The sequence below is a fragment of the Papio anubis genome, chromosome 16 (genome assembly GCF_008728515.1).
Source record: "Papio anubis isolate 15944 chromosome 16, Panubis1.0, whole genome shotgun sequence".
NCBI lineage: Eukaryota > Metazoa > Chordata > Mammalia > Primates > Cercopithecidae > Papio > Papio anubis.
This window is the reverse complement of record NC_044991.1, coordinates 64,106,659-64,123,397: the sequence shown is the minus strand read 5'-3', so window position 1 is coordinate 64,123,397 and position 16,739 is coordinate 64,106,659. Positions and strand designations below refer to the sequence as shown.

General features: G+C 43.2%; 1 protein-coding gene across 3 annotated transcripts in view; it reads left to right on the top strand.

The window, feature by feature from the left end:
• Positions 1-16,739, top strand: part of SAMHD1 (SAM and HD domain containing deoxynucleoside triphosphate triphosphohydrolase 1) — a 58,413-nt gene that overhangs the window by 19,554 nt on the left and 22,120 nt on the right. For all 3 annotated transcript variants that reach the window (XM_021944145.1, XM_021944146.1, NM_001279525.1), the window contains 4 exon segments: positions 1,938-2,008; positions 10,072-10,227; positions 13,174-13,274; positions 13,393-13,501. In XM_021944145.1, coding sequence (XP_021799837.1) covers positions 1,938-2,008; positions 10,072-10,227; positions 13,174-13,274; positions 13,393-13,501 — 437 coding nt within the window.

Sequence of the window (16,739 nt, the reverse complement as noted above, 5' to 3'; positions counted from 1 at the left end):
CTTTACCAGTCCCCAGGAGCCTGAGCACTGCATTAGCCAGCCTTTATGTGTAGCCTATGACTTGCAGAGAAGGGCCAGGGCTAGTCTAGGTAGACTTCCCTCTCCAGTTAAGTGGCTCACTTCTTTTCTTTTTTTTTTTTTTTCAGATGCAGTCTCACTCTGTTGCCCAGGCTGGAGTGCAATTGTGCGATCTTAGCTTACCACAACCTCGCCTCCTGGGTTCAAGCAATTCTCCTGCCTCAGCCTCCTGAGTAGTTGGGACTACAGGCACACGCCACTATGCCCAGCTAATTATTATAATTTTAGTAGAGACAGGGTTTCACCATATTGGTCAGGCTGGTCTCAAACTCTAGACCTCAGGTGATCCATGTGCCTCAGCCTCCCAAAGTGCTGGGATTACAGGCATGAGCCACCACACCCGGCCAAAGATAGATTTTTTTAAGCTTGGGAGTAATAAGATAAATTCTAATTTTTTCTTCTGCACCCCAGTGGATTTTCTTTCTTTTTTTTTTCCCCAAGACAGAATCTCACTCTGTTGCCCAGGTTGGAGTACAGTGGCACAATCTCAGCTCACTGCAACCTCCGCCTCCCTGGTTTAAGCGATTCTCCTACCTCAGCCTCCTGAGTAGGTAGGATTACAGGTGCCTGCCACCACACTCGGCTAATTTTTGTATTTTTAGTAGAGACGGGGTTTCACCATCTTGGCCAGGCTTGTCTCGAACTCCTGACCTCATGATCCACCTGCTTTGGCCTCCCAAAGTGCTGGGATTACAGGCATGAGCCACTGTGCCAAGCCCCTTTTTTAAAAATTTTGATATGGAGTCTTGCTCTGTCGCCCAGGCTGGGGTTCAGTGGTGTGATCTCGGCTCACTGCAAGCTCCGCCTCTTGGGTTCACGCCATTCTCCTGCCTCAGCTTCCTCAGTAGCTGGGACTACAGGCGCCTGCCACCAAGCCCGGCCAATTTTTTGTATTTTTAGTAGAGACAGGGTTTTTACCATGTTGGCCAGGCTGGTCTCGAACTCCTGACTTGAAGTGATCCACCTGCCTCAGCCTCCCAAAGTGCTGAGATTACAGGCATGAGCCACCACACCTGGCCCCAGTGATTTTCCTGAAACTGCTATTTTAATCCAGATATTTTCAATCTGAAGATTTCAAAAAGTTTTTGGCATTAACATTCTTTTCAGTTACATGGAATTGTCCATTTATCAAGCCCTGCGTGGTGGTGCATGCCTGTAGTCCCAGCTATTCAGGTGGCTGAGGTAGGAGGATGACTTGAGGTCAGGAGTCCAAGGCTACAGTGCATAATGATCATGCTTGTGAATAGCCACTGCACTCCAGCCTGAACAACATAGCAAGATTCTGTCTCTTCATAAAACAACAAAAACTGCCCTTTTATCAGATTTATGTAAGCCCTGGTGACTGGAGACCGCTTGATGGAGAGCTTACTTTTCCATGTTTCTGCTTCCTGTTCTCCTGTTTTAGAAATAGGAAGGAAGGGTTTGTCCCTTTTTGTGATTGTATTTTTAGATTATTAATTTCTGTTGCTATTCAAGTTAAACTAAAAAGATTAAAGAATTCAGTTTGGCCAAGTGTGGTGGCTCACGCCTATAATCCCAGCACTTTGGAAGGCTGAGATGGGCGGATCACCTGAGGTCAGGAGTTCGAGACCAGCCTGACCAACATGGAGAAACCCCATCTCTACTAAAACTGCAAAATTAGCTGGGTGTGGTGGCACGCGCCTGTAATCTCAGCTACTCGGGAGCCTGAGGCACGAGAATTGCTTGAACCTGGGGAGTGGAGGTTGTGTTGAGCCAAGATCGTACCACTACACTCCAGCCTGGGCAACGAGCAAAACTCCGTCTCAAAAAAAAAAAGAAAAAAGTTTATGTTATTTTACAGATGTTTCTCTTGTTCTAAGGCTAATTTTGTTTTTAAGGTCATGGGCCATTTTCTCACATGTTTGATGGACGATTTATTCCACTTGCTCGCCCGGAGGTGAAATGGACGGTATGTATTCACACATTCAATAGTCAATAAAAAGAAAGATTATTTAAGCAGGTTATTCAGTTAATTTATCTGTTTGGTTCCACTACTGTGTTATAAAATACTTCCCCATTACAGTGTCCAGGGTGCTTTCATTCACATATGTATATATGTTTTTGTTTGGTCCTCACAGTAGTCTGTAAGGAAGTTATCATTATCTCCCTTTTTACAAATAAAGGAACTGGAAACTCTTGGATGTGTATTGATGCGTCAAAAATCACAAAGCTGTTAACTATTGGAATCAGAATACAAAACCGGTTGCCAGTTTAATGCTCCTTCTGCTCCATTGTACTACTGTATGTTAAAAGGCCAACTCCAATTCTGACACATTTGGTATGACCATGAACTAACTGTTACCAGCCAAGTCATATATATCAAGTGAATCATTTTAAAATTAGGCATTTGCAGGTGGCTGTCTCATATTTTGGGATCAATTTTTGAGAAGTAAAATTAGGTTGGTTTTTACTACACTGTATTTCTGGAACGGGAATAGAAAATGATATTAATATATATTGAAAACTTCTTACATGTCAACCACTTTTTTATCTCTTTCTCTCTCTTTTTTTGAGGTATAGTTCACACACAATAAGTTGTCCAGATCTTAAGTTCAGTGAGTTTTGACAGGTGTATGCATCCATATGACTATTACCCAGTCAGGATACAGAACATTTTCATCTTCCTGAAAAATTCCCATGTTCTTTTTCCCAGTCAATTCCCACTCCCCCTCACCCCACCATCACCTTCTGATTTTCACAAACATAAATGAATTTTGTTGTTCTTAGACTTGATTAAGCTGAATCATATAGGAGGTTCTATTTTATGCCTTGCTTTATTTACTCCACATAATGGTTTTGAGATTTGTTCATGTTATGTGCCTCAGTAGTTGATCCTTTTTTTTATCACCTATGTGATGTGACATTGTGCGAATAAGTCACAATTTGTTTACCCTTTCTTGTTTTGTTGGCATTTGGATTGTTTTCAGGTTTTGACTGTTATAAATAAGGTTGTTGTGCACATTATCGTACAAGATTTTGGTAGAAATACATTTTCTGTGTTGTAGTGTGGAAAGTTAATTACGTTTTTAAAACAAGAAATATGTTCAGCAGAAATGTATTATTTTATTTTATAAACATAAAAATAGATAAAATAAAGAAACACATTTTCACTTCGCTTAGGTAAATACCGAGGAGTTAGAATTGCTGGGTCATATGGTAGATGTGTATTTAATTCTGTAAGAAACTACCAGGGTTTTCCAATGTGGCTGTACCATTTTACACTCCCATCCGCAACGTATTGGAGTTCCAATTGTTTTATAGCCTCACCAACATTTGGCCTTTCAGATTAGCCCTTACAATGAGTGTCAAATGGTATTTCATGGTTCGATTTTCTAATGTATGTTGAATACTATTTCCTGTACTTTGTACTTTGTTATTGACATATCTTCTTCTGCAAAGAACTCTTAGCATTTTACTCATTTAAAAAGTTTGATTGCTTGCTCTTTGATTATTGAGTTGTGGAATTCTTTATATATGTATGGTTAGGTATATGTATTGTGAATATTTTTCCCCAGTGTCTGGCTTGGCCAATTCATTTTTTCATGGTGCCTTTTGAAAAACAGACATTTTCAATTTTGATGAAGTACTCTGGTTCTTCAAGCCAGTAAAATGGGTAGTTTCTTACCACTTTTTCTGTCTTGGGGCCTGCCCTGAGGTTCAAGACCATAAAACCGGAATGTCACCTAGTACGTCTCCCTTCTAAGTATTGAGGTCTAACATCTGCTTGGTTTTGGTCTCTCTCCAGGACCTTCAGGGAGTTGTCCAGAGCTTATAGTTGTTTTATCCTGCAGTTGATCTAATAGGATCTACTCAATCATTACCAAGTATTTTCCTTTAAGTATTTTGCCTTTCATGTTTAAATCCTTAGCTCATGTACAATTTATTTTTGTGTAAGTAAATGGGAGAAATCTTTTTTTCTTTTTTTTGAGATGGAGTCTTACTCTATCACCCAGGCTGGAGTACAGTGGTGCAATCTTTGCTCACTACAACCTCCGCCTCCCGGGTTCAAGCAATTCTCCTGCCTCAGCCTCCTGAGTACCTGGTAACACAGGCGTGTGCTACCACACCCGGCTAACTTTTGTATTTTTAGTAGAGATGGGGTTTCACCATGTTGGTTAGGCTGGTCTCGAACTCCTGATTTCATGATCCACCTGCCTAGGTCTCCTAAAGTGCTGGGATTACAGACGTGAGCCACTGTGCCTGACCAAGAAATCTAATTTTTAAATAGTTCATCCTGGCCGGGCGCGGTGGCTCAAGCCTGTAATCCCAGCACTTTGGGAGGCCGAGGCGGGCGGATCACGAGGTCAGGAGATCGAGACCATCCTGGCTAACATGGTGAAACCCCGTCTCTACTAAAAATACAAAAAACTAGCCGGGCGTGGTGGCGGGCGCCTGTAGTCCCAGCTACTCGGAGGCTGAGGCAGGAGAATGGCCTGAACCTGGGAGGCGGAGCTTGCAGTGAGCCGAGATCGCGCCACTGCACTCCAGCCTGGGTGACACAGCGCGAGACTCCGTCTCAAAAAAAAAAAAAAAAATAGTTCATCCTATCCCCACTGACCGTAATACCAACCCCAACATTTATTAACTTCCCATATATAATGAATCATTCTGCATTCTGTTCTGTTTCCACACTTGTTACTTGGGGAGGAAAAAAAAAAGAAGAAAAGAAATTTGTATCTGAAAAATATGAGCCCCTTTACATGATCAGGCCCAGAGAGGCCTTGAAATAGAACAGCAATCATGTCACACCCCCTGGAGCTAAATAACTATTACCTCTTGAAGTCAGCTGCTGTGTGGAATGCCAGGTAACCATATAATGCCATACACCCTGTACTTCATAAGATGTAGCCAATCACTAACTAACATTACTTCTGTAAGCCAGTGAACACTCCTAACAGCTTTCGTGATCACTTCCTCTTTTTGATCTCCTCCTCCTCCTGATTTGTGCTCTTTTCTTTTTCTTTTCTTTCTCTCCTTTCTTTCTGTCTTTCTCTCTCTCTCTTCCTCACTTTCTCTCTTTCTCACTCTTTCTCTCTCTCTCTTTCTTTTTCCCTTCCTACCTTCCTTTCCTTCCCTTCCTTCCCTTCTTTCCCTTCCTTTTCTTTCCCCCTTCCCCTCCCCTCCCCCTCCCCTTCCCCTCCCCCTCCCCTTCCCCTCCCCTTCCCTCCTCTCACCTCCCCTCGACAGGATCTTGCTTTGTCACCCAGAGTGGGGTGCAGTGGTGCAAACACAGCTTACTGCAACCTCAACTTCCAAGGCTCAAGCAATTCTCCCACTTCATCCTCCCAAGTAGCTGGGACTACAAGCACACACTACCATGCCCAGCTAATTTTTTGTATTTTGTGTAGAGGCGGGTCTCACTCTGTTGCCCAAGCTGGTCTCAACTGCCGAGCTCAAGCTATCTGCCCACCTTGGCCTCCTAAAGTGCTGAGATTACAGGCCTAAGCCACCACACCTGGCCAGTCCTTTTTTCTTTAATAACTTGAGCCTCTCTTTTGTTCTCCCCAAGCATTCCCCAAGGCAATTTGTAAATGTGTCCTCAACCTTGGCCCAAATAAACTCTCTATATTAAATATTCCTCAGCTCCTTCCTTTTAGGTTGACATACTTTATAATAAGATTTATGTTTTTATTTTTTCTTTTCTGTGGAGAACAGTCTTACTATGTTGCCCAGGCTGGTCTTGACCTCCAGACTCATGCAATCCTTGCACCTCAGCCTCCCAAGTAGCTGAGACCACAGGCCTGCACCATCACACCTGGGTTTTTATTTGTAGAGATGGAGTCTTACTATGTTGCCTAGGCTGGCCACGAAAGTCATACATCTTTGTTATACTTACTCCTAAGTTCCTTATAATTTTAGTTATTATTGTTATTATGGTCTGTGCTAGCTTTATGAAACTTATTTTTTTCTGTTTGCCATTATATTCACAGTTGGCATTGATATATTTAAAACTACTCTTTTGAAAATCCCTTACTTATTTTATTTATTTATTTATTTATTTATTTTTATTTTATTGTTTTTGAGACAGGGTCTTGCCTTGTCACGCGGGCAGGAGCTCAGTGATGTCATCTAAGCTCACTGCAACCTCCACCTCCCAGGTTCAAGTGATCCACCTCATTTTTATTTTTTAAAATACTCTCTCTTCATATATAAATTTTTTTTCTGAATCATTAGAAAGTAAGTTTTGACCAGGCACAGTGGCTTATGGTTGTAATACCAACATTTTGGGAGGCTAAGGTGGGCAGATCGCTTGAGCCCAGGAGTTCAAGACCAGCCTGGACAACATGGTGAAACCCCGTCTCTACAAAAAAATTTAAAAATTAGCCAGGCATGGTGGGGTGGCAGGATTGCTTGAGCCTGGGAGGTCAAGGCTGCAATGAGCTGTGATAGTGCTACTGCACTCCAAAGTAGGTAATAGAGTGAGAACCTGTCTCAAAGATAGAAAGTTCGTTTTTAGACTGAACACAGTGGCTCACACCTGTAATCCCAACAGTTTGGGAGGCTGAGGCAGGAGGATAGCTTTGAGGCCAGGAGTTCAAGACCAGCCTGGGCAACATAGTGAAACCCTGTTTCTACAAAATTATGAAAACATCAGCTGGTCATGGTGGTGCACACCTGTAGTCCTAGCTACTGAGAAGGCTGAGATGGGAGGATTGCTTGAATCCAGGAGTTCAAGGATACACTGAGCTATGAATACGCCACTGAGCTCCAGCCTGGGTGATAGAGCAAGAGCCCTGTCTCTCAAAGAATGTAAATTGTTGAAATATTTTATTTCTAAATACTTCAGTGGGTATTTCCTAAAAACAACATTTTCTTATATAACCATAGTATAATTGTCAAAATCAGTAAATTAATGTTGATACAGTACTCTTATCTAATTCAGACTTTCAAATTTTACCAATTGTTCATATAGAAAAAGAGGAAAAAAACTTTTTTTCCCTGGTCCAGAAATACGTATTGCATTTGGTTGCCATTTTTCTAATTTCTTTTGATCTAGAACAATTCTTCAGTCTTTATCGTTAGTGACTTTGTCATTTTTTTTAAAGAGCAAGTGAGCTATTTTGTGGAATATTCATCAATTTGAGTTTCAGTGTGATGTTTCCTCATAGATTCAAGCCATGCATTTTTGGTAGAATGCCACAAAAGTGATGTGTCCAGGTCGGATGCGGTGGCTCACGTCTGTAATTCCAGCACTTTAGGTGGCCGAGGTGCGTTGGTCACCTGAGGTCAGGAGTTCGAGACCAGCCTGCCCAACATGGCGAAACCCTGTCTCTACTAAAAATATAAAAATTATCTGGGCATGGTGATGGTCACCTGTAATCCCAGCTACTGAGGAGGCTGAGGCAGGAGAATCACCTGAACCCAGGAGGTGGAGGTTGCCGTGAGCCAAGATCACACCATTTTACTCCAGCCTGGGAAACGAGAGCGAAAAAAAAAAAAAAAAACCCCACAAAAAATTAGCTGGGTGTGGTGGCACATGCCTACTTGGGAGGCTGAGGAAGGAGAATTGCTTGAGCCCAGGAGGCGGAGATTGCAGTAAGCCGAGATCACGCCACTGCACTCCAGCCTGGGCGACAGAGCTAGACTCTGTCTCCAAAAAAAAAGTGATACGTCCTTGATAGTGTATCTCAGGAGGCACATAAAACCTAGTTGAGCCAATACCAGTGATATTAATTCTGATTACTTGATTAAGGCATTGTCTGTCAAATTTCTCCACTATGAAGTTACTATTTTTCCTCTTTGTAATTACATATATCTTGATTCAATTTGGTCTTTGTTTTGTTTTGCTTTGTTTTGTTTTTTTGAGACGGAGTCTCGCTCTGTCGCCCAGCCTGTAGTGCAGTGGCACAATCTCAGCTCACCACAACCTCCACCTCCCGGGTTCAAGCATTTCTCCTGCCTCAGCCTCCTGAGTAGCTGGGACTATAGGCGCGTGCCACCACGCCCAGCTAATTTTTGTATTTTTAGTAGAGATAGGGTGTCACCATGTTGGGCAGGATGATCTCGATCTCCTGACCTCGTGATCCGCCCACCTCTGCCTCCCAAAGTGCTGGGATTACATGCGTGAGCTACTGCTCCCGGCCAATTTGTTTGTTGTTGTTGTTGTTTTTTGGAGACAAGGTCTTTCTCTGTTGCCTAGGTTGGAGTGCAGGCATGAACACAGCTAACTGCAGCCTCAACCACCTGGGCTCAAGCAATCCTCCCGCATTAGTCTCCCAAGTAGCTGGGACCACAGGTGCATGCCACTATACCCAGCCAATTTTTTTATCTTTTTGTAGAAACAGGGTCTTGCTTTGTTGCCCAGGCTGGTCTCGACCTCCTGGGCTCAAGCAATCCTTCCACCTTTGCCTCTCAAAAAAATGCTGGAATTATAAATGTGAGCCACTGCACCCAGCCTGATTCTGTTTTTGTGGGGTTTTTGTTGTTGTTGTTGTTTGTTTTTGAGACAGAGTCTCACTCTGTCTCCCACCCAGGCAGGGCGATCTCGGCTCACTGCAACCTCCACCCTCGGGGTTCAAGTGATTCATCTGCCTCAGTCCCCCAAGTAGCTGGGATTATAGGTGCGCACTACGTGCCTGGCTAATTTTGTATTTTTTAGTAGACACAGGGTTTTGCCATGTTGGCCAAACTTGGACTCCTGACCTCAAGTGATCCACCCACCTCAGCCTCCCAAAATGCTGGGATTACAGGTGTGAGCCACAGCACCCAGCCCTGATTCTGTTTTTAAGAATAGTTTCAGCTGGGCACGGTGGCTCACGTCTGTAATCCCAGCACTTTGGGAGGCCGAGGCGGGCGGATCACGAAGTCAGGAGATCAAGGCCATACTGGCTAACATAGTGAAACCCCGTCTCTACTAAAAATACAAAAAAATTATCCGGGCGTGGTGGCACGTGCCTGTAGTCCTAGCTACTCAGGAGGCTGAGGCAGGAGAATGGCGTGAACCTGGGAGGTGGAGCTTGCAGTGAGCCAAGATGGCGGCACTGCACTCCAGCTTGGGTGACAGAGTGAGACTCCATCTCAAAAAAAAAAAAAAGAATAATTTCTGGAGCAAGAATTGTTTCTGGGCAGGGGGGAAGAATAGTTACAGGGCAAGGTGCTTGTAATCCCACCACTTTGGGAGGCTGAGACAGGAGGATTACTTGGGCCTAGGAGTTCAAGACCAACCTGGTCAACAAATCAAGACCCTGCCTCTACAAAAAAATTTAAAAATTAGCTGGGTAGGGTGGTGCGCACCTGTGGTTTCACCTACTCAGGAGGCTGAAATGGGAGGATCACTTGAGCCCAGGAGTTCAAGGCTACAGTGACCCCCATGATCATACCACTGGACTCTAGCCAGGGCAACAGAGCGATTCCCTGTCTCTTTAAAAAAAAAAAAAAAAGTTACAGGACAATTCAGGTTTTGTTTTTCATCTTGAGTTAGTTTATGGTAGGAACTAGGAAAGGGCAGATGTCTTCAGGAGTTCATTTGATCCATTACATTGATTGTGAATCAGTGAGCAGAGATGAGCAAACAGGCCAATTTGAGATTTCAAGGGAGAGCTTTGTTTTTACTGGCAAGTTTGCAGTTACCCCTTTTCACCACTAGATGGTAGTGCCTAACAGAGCTTATAACTGCACATGTTCAAAGGCTGATGAAAAAATAAAATTCAATTTTATGATGATATTTATTAAATGTAATTCTATCTACATGATCTTGTAATATTCACTTAGGTACTGTAAGTGATTATATCATAAAATGCGTTAAATATGTTTATGAAATAATAAGTTTTGTAAAAGTTTTGTAGACTAGTAAAATCATGAAAAATCTGACAGGTTTTTAAAAATGTTCCTAAGATTGTGGCTAGAAACTAGAGAATTAATATGCAATAGACCCTTATCTCAGAATTACTTGGAATTGAGGATAATTTTGTTAATCAGGACTTCCAGTGGGCTAGAATCTTTAACACATCATATTGTGCTTACTTTTCCTAGCATGAACAAGGCTCAGTTATGATGTTTGAGCACCTTATTAATTCTAATGGAATCAAGCCTGTCATGGAACACTATGGTCTCATCCCTGAAGAAGATATTTGCTTTATCAAGGAACAAATTGTAGGACCACTTGAATCACCTGTCAAAGGTGTTTTGGTAAGTTTATGTACAACTTAATTTTAACTGACTGGTGCTTTTCATCTAGCCTTTTCATGATCCCTTCTGAGTTATACATTTGGCTATTTTAGAGGCTAAATGGTAAATTTAGCCTCTAAAATAGTAAAAAATATGAGTTCTATGTTTCTACTGTTTAATGCAAAAAATAAAAGGCTTATATTTTTTTCTACCTCTCAACTGAATTATTTAGAACTTACTTCCCAAAACTATATATACAGAAATTCTTTTTTTTTTTTTTTTTTTTTTGAGACAGGGTCTTACTCTGTCACACAGACTGGAGTGCAGTGGTGCAATCTCAGCTCACTGCAACTTCCACCTCCCAGGCTCAAGCGATCCTCCCACCTCAGCCTCCTGAGTAGCTGGGACCACAAATGTGCACTACCGTGCCCAGTTAATTTTTGTATTTTTTGTAGAGATAGGGTTTTGTCACATTGCCCAGGCTAGTCTTGAAATCCTGAGCACAAGTGATCTGCCCAGCTCTGCCTCTGAAAGTGCTGGGATTACAGGTGTGAGCCACTGTGCTTGGCATAAATTCTTTTCTTTTCTTTCTTTCTTTCTTTCTTTTTTTTTTGAGACAGAGTCTGGCTCTGTCGCCCAGGCTGGAGTGCAGTGGCCAGATCTCAGCTCACTGCAAGCTCCGCCTCCCAGGTTTACGCCATTCTCCTGCCTCAGCCTCCCGAGTAGCTGGGACTACAGGCACCCGCCACCTCGCCCGGCTATTTTTTTGTATTTTTTAGTAGAGACAGGGTTTCACCGTGTTAGCCAGGATGGTCTCGATCTCCTGACCTAGTGATTCGCCCGTCTCGGCCTCCCAAAGTGCTGGGATTACAGGCTTGAGCCACCGCGCCCGGCCTCTTTCTTTCTTTTTTTTTAGACAGAGTCTTGCGAGGCTGGAGTGCAGTGGCACCATCTCAGTTCAGTGCAACCTCCGTCTCCCAGGCCCAAGCAATTCTCCTGCCTCAGCCTCCCATGTAGCTGGGATTACAGGTGTGTGCCACCACGCCTGGCTAATCTTTGGATTTTTAGTAGAGATGAGGTTTCACCATGTTGCCCAGGCTGGTCTCAAACTCCTGACCTCAGGTGATCCACCCACCTCGGCTTCCCAAAGTGCTGGGATTACAGGCGTGAGCCACTGTGCCCGGCCATAAATTATTTTTTAGTGAATATATATGCAGTATTTTATTCATTTAAAAAAATTTTTTTTAGAGATGTGGTCTCAGTGTGTTGCCTAAGCTGGTTTTGAATTCCTGGGCTCAAGTGATTCTCCCACTTTGACCTCCCAAAGTGCTGGGATTACAGGCGTGAGCCACCATACCTGGCCTGCAGTATTTTATGTAGAAGCCTAAAGTAATTTTGTTTGGAATGTTAATGTGTATGTTTCATCTAGCCATTAAAATGAACATATTTGGCCAGGCTCAGTGGCTCATGCCTGTAATCCCAGCACTTTGGGAGGCCATGATGAGAGGATCACTTGAGTCCTGGAGTTTGAGATCAGCCTGGGTAACATACTGAAACCCTGTCTCATGCCTGTTGTCTCAGATGCTTGGGAGGCTGAGGCAGCCTGCAGTGATCTGTGATTGTGCAACTGCACTCCAGCCTGGGCAACAGAGCTATACCCTGTCTCCAAATAAAAAAAAAAAAAAAATCACATTTGAAATATTTAAATATATGAAGATCTACAAAAAAGTTGAACTGGTTCAATGGAAAATCTGTTTTGTTTCCTTTTTGATATTTTGTTTTTTTTTTTTTTTTGAGACGGAGTCTCACTCTGTCGCCCAGGCTGGAGTGCAGTGGCTGGATCTCAGCTCACTGCAAGCTCCGCCTCCCGGGTTCACGCCATTCTCCTGCCTCAGCCTCCCGAGTAGCTGGGACTACAGGCGCCCGCCACCTCGCCCGGCTAGTTTTTTGTATTTCTTAATAGAGACGGGGTTTCACTGTGTTAGCCAGGATGGTCTCAATCTCCTGACCTCGTGATCCGCCCGTCTCGGCCTCCCAAAGTGCTGGGATTACAGGCTTGAGCCACCACGCCCGGCCTGTATTTTTTAAATTAAAAATAAAGTTGGAAAATAATTTCCCCCTGAGACTTTTAGGGTTGTTTCCTCAAATATATACAAGTGTACTTACAAGATAAAGAGATGGGTTTTGTAGCAAATATCCTATTTCCAAAACAATTGAGCTCAAAGAATACATTCAACAATGCATATTATTTAGACTAGGCGTGTAGCTACTTTGAAAGATAGTACTATTTTAATGCATGAATTCAAGCATCATTAGTTTATTATTAGATTTTATATTATTTATTTATTTTTTTATTTTTGAGACGGAGTCTTGCTGTGTTACCCAGGCTAGAGGGCAGTAGTGTAACCTCAGCTCACTGCAACCTCCACCTCCTGAGTTCAGGTGATTCTCCTACCTCAGCCTCCCGAGTAGCTGGGATTACAGGCATTTGCTACCTAGCCTGGCTAATTTTTGTATTTTTAGTAGAGACGAGGTTTCAGCATCTTGGCCAGGCTGGTCTTGAACTCCTGACCTTGTTATCTGCCCTCCTCGGCCTCCCAAAGTGATGGGATTACAGGCATGAGCCACTGCGCCTGGCCTAGACTTTATATTTTTCAAAAACTTGGTTTATAAACCAAGAAAACACAGTTGTTGTTGGTTTTGGGAAATGTAATACAGTTAAGATCTTTTCAGTGGCACAAGAAAAGAAAATGTGGTAACAATAAGGTATCATATACCTTAGCATTTCTTTTCCCTTTCTACTAGTTTTGAAATGAAGTGGAAGAAGGAATAGAACCTTCTAGTTTATCTTATATTCCCAGTCAGGTATCTGTTTATAATTTACAGATTAATAAAATTGCTTTGCTTTGATTATAAATAGATTTGGTGCCTGTCCTAAAACTTCCAGTGGGTTTTCTTGCCTTCCAGTGGCCATATAAAGGGCGTCCTGAAAGGAAAAGCTTCCTTTATGAGATAGTGTCTAATAAAAGAAATGGCATTGATGTGGACAAATGGGATTATTTTGCCAGGTATGCACTGAACACTTCTGAAAAGTTGACTAAAATATTTATATAAATTTAGTATTACTATTTAAGGTACAGCTTCCTTGTTGAAAAATTTCATATCTCTGCTTTGGAATCCTTCTAGGGACTGCCATCATCTTGGAATCCAAAATAATTTTGATTACAAGCGCTTCATTAAGTTTGCCCGTGTCTGTGAAGTAGACAATGAGTTGCGTATTTGTGCTAGAGATAAGGTAAGCTCTGCCAGAGGAGATAATAAGAAGAGTGTTGTTCCTGGTCTGAAATTTGGAAATAAACATTTGACAATTTGGAATAATTGGTAAATCGACAATCTCTTTACTTAATTCCTAGGATTTGTAAATATCTTTAGTCTCTTCCCTCCTACTGCATTATTAAATAATAATAAAATTAAAATGGACATTTATTAAGTTTTGAGTCAGACACTGGTTTTGGGGTTTTTCTGTTTGGTTGGTTGCATTTTTTTTGAAATAGGATCTCACTGTGTTCCCCAGGCTAGTCTTGAACTCCTGAGCTCAAGTGATCCTCCCTCCTCAGCCTCCCAAGTGGCTGGGAGTGCACATTATCATGCCTGGCTTGTATGAGGCATTATTTTAAGTGCTTTGGACGGATCAACTTATTCCATATAACCCTGTGAGATAGATACTATTATTCCATTCAACAGGCGAGCAAATTAAGGCACAGAGAAGGCATATAATTAACAAGTAGTAGAGGCCGGGCGCGGTGGCTCAAGCCTGTAATCCCAGCACTTTGGGAGGCCGAGATCGGCGGATCACGAGGTCAGGAGATCGAGACCATCCTGGCTAACACAGTGAAACCTCGTCTCTACTAAAAATACAAAAACTTAGCGGGGCGAGGTCGCAGGCGCCTGTAGTCCCAGCTACTCGGGAGGCTGAGGCAGGAGAATGGCGTGAACCCGGGAGGCGGAGCTTGCAGTGAGCTGAGATCCGGCCACTGCACTCCAGCCTGGGTGACAGAGCGAGACTCCCTCTCAAAAAAAAAAAAAAAAAAAAAAACAAGTAGTAGAGTTGGAATCTCAACCCAAAAAATTTGTTTCCAGAGTCTCTCTTTTTTTTTTTTTTTGAGATGGAGTCTCACTCCACCACCCAAAGTGCAGTGGCGCCTTCTCGGCTCACTGCAAGCTCCGCCTCCCGGGTTCACGCCATTCTCCTGCCTCAGCCTCCCTGGTAGCTGGGACTACAGGCGCCCGCCACCTCGCCCGGCTAGTTTTTTTTTTTTTGTATTTTTAGTAGAGATGGGGTTTCACCATGTTAGCCAGGATGATCTCAATCTCCTGACCTTGTGATCCGGCTGCCTCAGCCTCCCAAAGTGCTGTGATTATAGGCATGAGCCACCGTGCCCGGCCCAGAGTCTCATTTTTAATCACTATATTAGTGTTGAAAAATTTTATACAGTTAACACCTGAACAAAATCGTGTTTAGGGGTGCTACCCCCTCTCCTAGTTGAAAATCTATATATAACTTTTCTTTTTTTTTTTTTTTTTTTTTGGTGTCAGAGTCTCCTTCTGTTGCCTAGGCTGGGGTGCAGTGGCACGATCTTGGCTCACTGCAAGCTCTGCCTCCTGGGTTCAAGTGATTCTTCTGCCTCAGCCTCATGACTAGCTAGGTTTACAGGTACATGCCACCACGCCCAGCTAAATTTTGTATTTTTATTAGACAACGGGGTTTCACCATGTTGGCCAGGCTGGTCTCGAACTCCTGACCTCAAGTGATCCACCCACTTTGGCCTCCCAAAGTGCTGGGATTATAGGTGTGAGCCACTGTGCCTGGCCTGCGGCCTGCATACAACTTCTGACTTCCCAAAAACTTAACTACTAATAGCCTCCTCTTGACCAGAAGCCTTATTGATAACTTTAATGGTCAGTTACACACATTTTGTATGTTTTTTTGGTTTTTGTTTTGTTTCCTGACAGGGTCTTGCTCTATCACTCAGGCTGGAGTACAGTGACACTATCATAGTGCACGTAGCCTTGACTTCCTGGGCTCAACTGATCCTTCCTCCTCTGCCTCTTGAGTAGCTGGGACTACAGGCCTATGCTTGGCTAATTTTGGAATTTATTTTATAGAGGTGGGATTTCACTGTGTTGCCCAGGCTGGTCTCAAACTCCTGGGATCAAGCAACCCACCCACCTCAGCCTCCTAAAGTGCTATGATTATAGGTATGAGCCACTGTACCCAGCCTATTTTGAATGTTACATGCATCATATACTATATTATTATTATTATTATTATTTTGATACAGGATCTTACTCTGTCACCCAGATTGGAGTATAGTGGTGCAATCTCCAATCACGGCAACCTCCACCTTTCCAGCTCAAGCAAATCTCCCACTTCAGCTTCCCAAGTAGCTGCAACCACAGGCACATGCCACTATACCGGGCTAATTTTTCTATTTTTTTTGTAGAGAGAGGGTTTTGCTATGTTCCCCAGACTGGTCTCGAACTCCTGACCTGAAGCGATTTGCCCTCCTTAGCCTCCCAAAGTGCTGGTATTACATGTTGGAGCCACCATGCCCCGTCTACTGTATTCTTACAATAAAGTAAGCTAAAGAAAAGAAAATGTTATTAAGAAAATCATAAGGCAAGGCCAGGCGCAGTGGCTCACGCCTGTAATCCCAGCACTTTAGGAGGCCAAGGTGGGTGAATCACCTGAGATTAAGAGTTCAAGACCAGCCTGCCCAACCTGGGCAACATGGTGAAACCCTGTCTCTACTCAAAATACAAAAATTAGCTGGGTGCAGTGGTGAGCACCTGTAATCCCAGCTACTTGGGAGGCTGAGGCAGAAAAATTACTTGAACCTGGGAGGCAGAGGTTGTGGTGAGCCGAGATTGCGCCACTGCACTCCAGCCTGTGTGACAGAGCAAGACTCCTCTCAAAAAAAAAAAAAAAAAAAACATAAGGCAGAGAAAGTATATTTACTATTCATTAAGTGGAAGTGGATGATCATAAAGGTCTTCATCCTCATCGTCTTCACATTAAATAGACTCAGAAAGAGGAGGGGTTGGTCTTACTGTCTCAGGGGTGGCAGCGGGGCAAGAAAATCTGTATAAATGAACTCTTACAGTTCAAACATGTGTTGTTAAAGGTCAACTGTAGTTAAACAAGTGAAATCACTAGGTCCCTGTTAGATGGCAGTCATGTAATCAAAAAGTAGTATAGTACTATACTATAGAAAGTCAAGTACGGCTAGGTGTGGTGACTCATACCTGTAATCCCATAATCCCACTACTTCGTGAGGCCGAGGTGGGCAGATCGCTTAAGCTTATAAGTTTGAGACCAGCGTGGCCAACATGGTGAAACCCTGTCTCTACTGCAAATACAAAAATTAGCCAGGTGTGGTAGCATACACCTGTAATCCCAGCTACTCAGGAGGCTGAGGTACGAGAATCACTTCAACCTGGGAAGTGGAGGTTGCAGTGAGCCAAGATTGTGT